The sequence below is a fragment of the Saccopteryx bilineata genome, chromosome 1 (assembly GCF_036850765.1).
Source record: "Saccopteryx bilineata isolate mSacBil1 chromosome 1, mSacBil1_pri_phased_curated, whole genome shotgun sequence".
Classification (NCBI taxonomy): Eukaryota; Metazoa; Chordata; class Mammalia; order Chiroptera; family Emballonuridae; genus Saccopteryx; species Saccopteryx bilineata.
Genome location: NC_089490.1, coordinates 373,774,806 through 373,783,729, shown reverse-complemented (window position 1 = coordinate 373,783,729; position 8,924 = coordinate 373,774,806). Strand labels below are relative to the sequence as shown.

General features: G+C 31.9%; 1 protein-coding gene across 3 annotated transcripts in view; it reads right to left on the bottom strand.

Moving 5' to 3' along the window:
* Positions 1 to 4,298: 4,298 nt before the first annotated feature.
* Positions 4,299 to 8,924, bottom strand: part of METTL15 (methyltransferase 15, mitochondrial 12S rRNA N4-cytidine) — a 197,550-nt gene continuing 192,924 nt past the window's right edge. For all 3 annotated transcript variants that reach the window (XM_066251169.1, XM_066251170.1, XM_066251168.1), the window contains one exon: positions 4,299 to 6,329. In XM_066251169.1, coding sequence (XP_066107266.1) covers positions 5,884 to 6,329 — 446 coding nt within the window. In that variant the 3' untranslated portion in view covers positions 4,299 to 5,883. The remainder of the gene's footprint in view (positions 6,330 to 8,924) is intronic.

Here is an 8,924-nt window from a genome sequence, read left to right as displayed (position 1 = left end):
AATCTTGAATTACACATCAACAAAGACTATCTTTTACATATCACTAAGAATAGATTAAATAGTCAGAAATTTTTTATAAGAAGGGTGCATCAGACAATGTATCTTGTTTTTAAATAAAATCCTAACATTCATCCAATTTTGCTTAATTTAACTAAAAAGAAATTAGAATGAAGAATTGCTAACCCTAGACTTTTTTACTACCAAAAGCTCCTTGATGTTAAAATTATGAAATGTAGAAAAAGGATGAAATCACTTTTAAAAGAAACTGTTTCAAATTTTGACAGTATTGCCTATTGCTCTAAAAATAGATTGGTGCACTTATAATTTCTTCCCTCCTAACTGCTTAACCTCAAAATTTTGGTGAATTTTGTTAATATTACATTTTTTATGACTTATGCTATTATTCTGTCTGTAGCCACAATTTCCATGGTTTAACCTTAGTTCTTTATTTATATGGATACCAAGCTTATCAGTTTCTTTTACCAAACTTCTCCCTTACTGATATATATATATATATATATATATATATATATATATGTATGTATCTTGGTTTGCTAGAGTTCATCATCTCATAGTTCCTCTTCCTCCAAGGAAACGTGAGCCATATTCCTTGAGAATGCCTGTTGCCCTTTGATTTTGGTTTTAAGAACTCTGCCTAGGAAGTTTGAGGACTTCTTGAATCTGTAGCTTAATGTCTTTCACCAGTATTGGTACATTCTCAGCCATCTCTCTTTAAATATAATTTCTGCTCAATATTTTTCTTTTCTCCAATTAGGTTCTAATTACACATGAAATGTACTCTACCTCTTATGTCTTTTACACTTTTTTGTGTTTTCTACCTTTCTACCTCTCCATGATTTTTTCAGGATACTTCCTTCTAAAATATTTTCTAGTTCATTATTTATTTTTAGCTGTATATAATCTGATCTTAAATCAATTCACTGAATTCTTAAGTTTGGATACTACATTTTTCAGTTCCAGAATTTTTTTTTTATTCATTATACTTTTCAGGATTAAAAAAAAATTCTTTGAATATATTTATAGCATTTTTCTAAATATATGATGTTTTTTATTATGTATATTTTTTCATCTTTAAAAAATATGCCTAATCTCTTTATGACTAGTTATTTTCTGAATTTAGTGATGGACACTATATATGAAAAATTATAGAAATAATTTGTGGGCAACTTTTATATTTCTCCAAAGAGTATTTAAAATTGCTTTGTCAGATATTGAGGGCCACTAGCAGCCAGGATGAATTTTTGTATTCTAGTGTCTGGGAAGTAATATATTTAATAGGGTATGCTAATGGTAGAACATTTTTTCAGTATTTAAGTTAAAGAATTGCTTAAGATGTGACATTACCAAAGAGGCAACTTTCTACTTTGCACATCAGAACATTAAATTTTATTTTTTTACTGTGTCATATAACAATATTAATAGATTATGTGAGAAAAGAGTGAAGTGACCAAAAAATGTCTAAAAAACTTTAAAATCCACTTAAATGATAGCTATAATAAAGTATCACCATTACAACTTTTTTTTTTTTAAGTGAGAGGTGGAGAAGCAGAAACAGACTCCCGCATGTGCCTCAACCAGGATCCCTGCTCTGCCCATCTAGGGCCACTACTCTGTTGCTCAGCAAACAAGTTTTTTTTAGTGCCTGAGGCGAGGCCATAGAGCCATCTTCCATGCCTGGGGCCAACTTACTCGGACCACTGGAGCTATGGCTGCAGGAGAGACAGAGAGAGCGAGAGCAAAGAGAGAATGAGAGAGAGAGAGAGGTGAAGGAAGGGGAGGGAGAGGGGTAGAGAAGCAGATGGTCACTTTTGCTATGTGCCCTGACTGGAAATCCAACCCAGCACTTCCACATGCCAGGCCAATGCTCTATCGCTGAACCAACCAGCCAGGGTCCACTGCATCTTACATAATTAATTCTATTGAACTTTTAACGTCTTTGTAATCAAACTTAAAAAGTAATTTATATTTAAACTTTCTCTTAGTATTCCTGCAGATCATGTTGTGTGTTACTAAACATTAGTTGGAAATAGTAGCTCTAAACAGATGAAATTTGAGAAAATAATTTAAAAATATTTATGCTTATTATACAATCCAGTCTCTTTAGAATATGATGCTGATTTTTACAAACCATGCCTCATTCAACATGGAACATATGGCATTGTGGTTCTGAGAAAAGTATATCTCTGATCAGTTTCTATCATTAAATCTATATTCATCCAGTACCTTAAAAATTCCCTTTACATTTTGATGCTTGTGCATGTCTAATATATAATGTTGCTTACACAGAAATATTATTAGAATACTGTAGCCATCACAAGTTAATAGAAAAATAGCTATATTAAAATAAATATTACAAAATTGTAAGCAGAAGCAATTTTTAGTTATTCTTATCCATTACAAAAATTATAACATGTAGGACTTAGTTTGAGAAACATTGTCTAATATTTCTTTGTCCAGAGTAATTTTGAAACATAAATGAAGGTCACTTCAGTTTGCATAAGAAATTTATATACTAATGTACACAAAGAATAAAAAAGTGAGGAGTATAAAAAGGAGACATAATGTTTTTTATTTCTACTAATGGTCAACCTTTAGTATATGCTTAGTGAATGAATATATAACTATATATGTTTTACCAAATAAAAGTATTAATATAAATTTTTTGTTATTTTAACATTAAAAATGTCTCTATTTTAGGATAAATTATTTCAAATGATATTAAAATTATTGTTTAAAAGTCTGTAGTACAGATTCATTATCTCTGCTTCTGATTTTTAAAAAATTAAAAAAAAATAATTTTATGTACCTTTTCTCTGCAAAGACTAAAAAATATGATTTTCAAGTAATATTTGAAATAAGTGAATTTTAAGAGATACTAGTTAACTTCAAAACCCTATTTAGGCATACTGTATTCTCTTATAAACTATTGATTATAACACAAATAGCTCAATATAAATTAAGCACAAATCATATATTACATGAAATAGAAAAGATATATAGCTGTGATTAGTGTCTCAAAAAAGAACCTATAAACTTCAAAGAAATTATATAGTACCATAGTTGTTTTTTGTTTGTGCTTTTGTATTTTTCTGAAGTGAGGAGTGGGGAGTCAGAGAGACATACTCCTGCATGCGCCTGACCAAGATCCACCCAGCATGCCCACTAGGGGCGATGCTCTGCCCATCTGGGCTGTTGCTCTGTTGCAACTGGAGCCATTCTAGCACCTGAGGCAGAGGCCATGGAGCCATCCTCAGCACCTGGGTCAACTTTGCTCCAGTGGAGCCTTGGCCACAGGAGGGAAAGAGAGAGAGATAGGCAGAAAGGAGAGGGGGAGGGGTGGAGAAGCAGATGGGCACATCTCCTGTGTGCCCTGGCTGGGAACTGAACTTGAGACTTCCACTAAGCCAACTGGCCAGGGTTCATAGCACCATAGTTTGAAAAAAAAACACCCACCAAAATGAATATATAAAATAAGGATATTAACTAAAAGTTGTGTACAGTTATTAATTTCATTTCTTAATAAGCAATGAACTAAAACCTATTAAGGATTGACGTGTTACACAATGACACTGATGCTATACTTAAATGACTGGTAGAAGGCATTTGATACAGACATTCAGAAATGTAAAACAATTGCTTGTTTTATATTCTTATTTTATTAGAAAAGCAATGCACATTCATATTAATTTTCAGTTTTTATTTTCTATATGTGTTGTTTGAATTTCCCAAAAACATTCTCCAGAGTTAACCATTTGAAACACATTCATGTTAAAAAACTGGCAGGTACCTGAATAGACACTTCTCCAAAGAGGACATCCAGATGGCCAATAGACATATGAAAAGATGCCCAACATCACTGATTATCAGGGAAATGCAAATTAAAACCAAATGTAATATCACCTCATTCTTGTCGGAAAGGCTATCATCACTAAATCAACAAACAACAAGTGCTGGCAAGGATGTGGAAAAAAGAGGACCCTCGTGTATTGTTGCTTGTATTGTAAATTGATGCAGCCACTATGGGAAACAGTATGGAGATTTTTAAAAAAACTAAAAATAAAGCTGCCATATAACCCAGCAATACTATTTCTGTGTATTCATCTGAAAAAAAGCAAAAACATTAATCTGAAAAGATGAATGCACCCCTAAATTATCACATCATGATTTACAAAAGCCAAGATATGGAAGCAACTTAGGTATCTATCAAAAAGTGAATAGATAAAAAAATGTGATATATATATATATATATAAACAATAGAATATTATATTCTGCTGAGCGAAATAAGTTAGAGAAAGACAAATACTGTATAATTGTACTTATATGTAACATGTAAAGAAACCCCCAAAACAAATGAACAAAGACAACAAAACAGAAACACACCCATAAATACAAAGTGCAAGCTGATAGTTGTCATAGGAGAAAGGGGTGGTGGGATGGGAGAAAAAACCGAATGCCATGCAACTGAGTTTGATTCTTTATTTCTCATTCTCCTCAAACTCTCATTCACATATTTTATTATGCATCCTACAATAGAAACAAAAAAGCAAGCAAGAATGACTGTGGTAAACAGTGTAAGTATTGATACATAAAGTAGCAAATATATTTTTACACTACAACATTTTGAAAGCAATTGTGTGTTTATTGAAGAAGCATTCTTTTCATGCATATTATTCAAGATTTTTTTCTCTCAGAGTTTTAGTTTTCTAGAGCTGCTGTAAAACAATTACCACAAATTGGGTGGCTTACAATAGCTGAAATTTATTCTCTCACTGTTCTGGAGGCGGTAAGTCTGAAATCAAGGTGTCAGCAGAGTTGGTTCTTCCTAAAGACTCTGATGGAGAACCTATTTCTCTCCTCGCTTCTGATAGGTGCCAGCAACTCTTAGTTTCCCTTGGCTTGTAGATGTATCACTCCAATCTTCACTTCCATCCATCTTCATGTGGTGCTCTTCCCTGTGCTTCTGTTTCTCTTCTCCTCTTCTTACAAGGACAATAGACATATTGGATTAAGGACCTGCCCTGCTCCAAGATCACATCATTCTAACTATAATACTTACATCTGCAACGACTATATTTCCAAATAAAGTTACATTCTGAGGTCTGTGAAGGACATAAATTTTAGAAGAACAGTATCCAACCCAGTACAGTCAGTTTCGTTAACATTAAAGAAAAAAATTCTTATATTATATATATCTAAAAATAATTGATGAAACAGATGAATGTAAGAGTGTGATCTGCTATTTTTAATCACATGCTCAGATGGGAACTACCTTTGGGAATCTCTCACATTCATAAAGATGACTTCAGGCAAAGAGAAACTTACAAAATTCTTCAAAAGGATTTAGGAGTTTAATCTAAGTATATTAATTTGTTACTAATTTGAGCACATCGTTCCTTAGAATATTTTCTAATTCTGATTTTACTGAAGAACTATCCAGATTTGAATAAAGTCTATAAAATAAAAGCAGTAAACAGGCTTTGAAACTAAAATTAAATATTAAATATGTCTAAGGTAAACTCAAATAATTTTTATCTTTTGTCATACAGTTACATTGCTATTTTATTCATTTGGAATCACCAATTTAGAATTTGTAATCATAAATGATAAAATAAGTTTTTTCCTGTATAATGCTAGATAAACCCATTAATCCAGTTTTGAGATGGTGCTTCTCTTTGAGTTGAACTTTCTGTGTTATAAAAATATTCCTTACATTTTCTTTATTAGAAAAAAATGCTAAAAATCTTCAATCTCCACACATATGTTGTACATATCTACATATATCCCATACTTTCTTGTGTTAGGCTGTTCAGATGAGAAACTGTGATTGGAAAAACTTGAAGAATCAGATGATTATGACTCTCTCATAATTTGATAGCTGCTCTAAGCTTGGCTGAGCGCCCTCTGGGGTTATCCTGTACATCTTGATCTTCTGGGGTAAGTACCTTCTTGTGTATCAATTCCCACATTAAAGGGGTCCTTCTTATAGAGACTCCTTCCCTGTTTTCATGACCAGAACCAAACTGTGATGTTTGTGCCACCTTCTGTCTTATACTTAGGTTAAATTTTTCTGTCATGCTTATCCCAAGTAAGAATCGTTTGACAATGCGATCCTCTAATGAATGGAAGGAGAGGGCAACAAGACGACCACCAGGTCTCAGAAACTTCTGAGCTGTCTTCAGTCCTGTGTAAAGTTCATTGAGTTCATTGTTCACAAATATACGAAAAGCTTGGAAAGTCTTGGTAGCAATATGGGTAGATCGTTGTAGCAAGTCTTTTCGCGCATAAATAGCAGAAGGAGGAAATGCACCTATAAATAGATTTTGTGAAAATAGAAAAAAAAGGACAGGTAACATTAATTTTTTCACTGTAAATGTATTGGGTTGTATATACATTTAAGAAACTAAATTTCTTTTGAAAATTGCATCATTTCATTAGCACTTCTCCATTTTATTTTCAAAAATTTTAACAAGACTTAATCTACTGTGTCAGAAATATTTTTCATAACTCATAAAAGAAATTAGAGTCAAATAGGAGCAGAAAAGAATTCTCAACTACGAAAAGTTAAATGACACCCCCCCAAGTAGAATAAACAAAAATATTTCACCTAGCACCATATAATCAAACCCTGCTACAAGCAAACAATAATGAAAAAAATTATGAGTACAAAAAGAAAAACAATACATTACATAAAGAGAACAAAACTATGATTAATTGTTAATTTCTCATTAGGACAATAGAGGCTACAAGACACTGGAATAACATTTAATTGTTTAGGAAAATTTGTTTTCCAAAATGGCTATTCTAATTCTTCAAAATTAAAGGTTCTAAGACATGTTAAAATCAATTAAAAATGAAAGAATTCACTGCTAACAGGTCTGCACTCAAGAAATGCTAAAGAAATTTATTTCAGGCTGAAATAAAATGACACCAAGTGATAACTTAGATATACAGAAAGTAATACATATATATTCTTGTCTTAATTTCTTTAAAAGACAGAAATCTTTAAGTAAAATTATAACACAATGTTTTGGGGTTTATAATATAGACATGTATATATATAAAGGTATAGCTATTTATAAGTAATGTTATGATAGCAATAGCATAATGGATGAGAGTGGGTAAATAGAATTATAATACGGCAAAGTCCTGTATTTTACCTAAAATTGAAGTTCCATTATGGTTCCTAGAACAGTCAATAAAAATAATACAAAGACATCTAATAAGGTAATAGAGAATAAAAATAATCCAAAAAAATAATGTTTAACACAAGGGGAGGCAAAAAAGAAAATATATAAAAACAAAATGAAACAGAACATATATTAAAAGTCAGACAATAATTCCAAATACAAAACCTTTCACATTAAATATAAATGTACTAACTACTCCAATAAAAATGCAGAGATTTTTGGCTAAAAGACAGGAAGACCTAAATATATTGTCTATAAAAATGTATTTTAAATGTAAAAACACAAATAAAGTAAAAAGCTGTAAAAACATATATATTGATAAATATTATATAGATAGAAAATAAAAACTCTGAAGGGACTATATTAATATTAGGCAAAATAAACTTTTACAAGAGAATTATTATATCCAGAGAGGAGTATTTCCTAATGGAAAAATAATCTTGACAGCAGGGAGATATATTATAAATGTATATGCACCAAATAACAGCTCCAAAACTTTAGTCATCTCAAAAAAAGACTTACATTTATATATGCAATTGGGTTGTGACCAAATTGTCAAGTTAATTCAGTGGAGAGAGAACAGATTTCAATAAAGGGAATATTTATAAGAATATGAACTTCAACACATACTGTAAAATATACATAAAATTAATTCTAAATAGATAATGAATCTAAGAGTAAATACTGAAACCATAAAACATAAATCTGACACAACTCTTTTAACCAGAATATATAGGAAATCTAACAAGTCAATAAGTCAATTTATTCATTTGAAAAAAAAGAGCAAGAATTTGAACAGATATCACAAAAGATATAAAATAGCTAATAAACATATGTAAAGATGTTCATGATAATTATTCAAAATAGAAATGGAAACTTAAACAATAAAATTCCAGTACAAACTCACTGGAACTGCTAAATCTTAGAAAGATACAAACTACTGAAATAGACTCAAGACTAGATAATATGAATAGTCCTATTACAAGGGAAAGAATTGAATCAATGATCAAACTTAACTTAGAAAGAGAAGTCCAGGTCCAGATGGCTTTGCTGCTGAATTCTGTCAAACACTCGAAAATTTAGCAACAATACTGCACAAAATCTTATAAAAATTGAAGAGTAAACAGACTTCCCAAATTATTCTATGAAGCCAATTATTATCCTGAAACTAAAACCAAAGACTTCAAAAGAAAATTATAGACCACTATTTCTTATGAATATAAATATAACAATCCTCAACAAAATACTAGCATGCCCTGGCTGGTTGGCTCAATGGTAGAGTGCGTTGGCCCAGCATGTGAGTGCACTGGGTTTGATTTCCGGTCAGGGCACACAAGAGAAGCAAACGTTTGCTTCTCCATCTCTCCCCCTTCTCTCTCTCTCTTTCTCTTTTCTCCTCCCGCAGCCATGGTTTGATTGGTTCAAGCAAAGTTGGCCTTGGGCACTGAGGATGGCTCCATGGCCTCTGCCTCAGGCACTAAATAAATGGCTCCATTCCTGAGCAATGGAGAAAGGGCCTCAGATAGGCAGAGCATCACCTCCTAGTGGCCTTGCCGGGTGGATCCCGGTTGGGGCGCATCTGTCTCTCTGCCTCCCCTCCTCTTACTAAAAAATAAGTAAGTAAGTAAGCAAATAAATAAATAAATAAATATTAGCAAATCAACTTCAGCAGCATATTTAAGGAATTATACACAATGACCAAGTGGGATTTATTC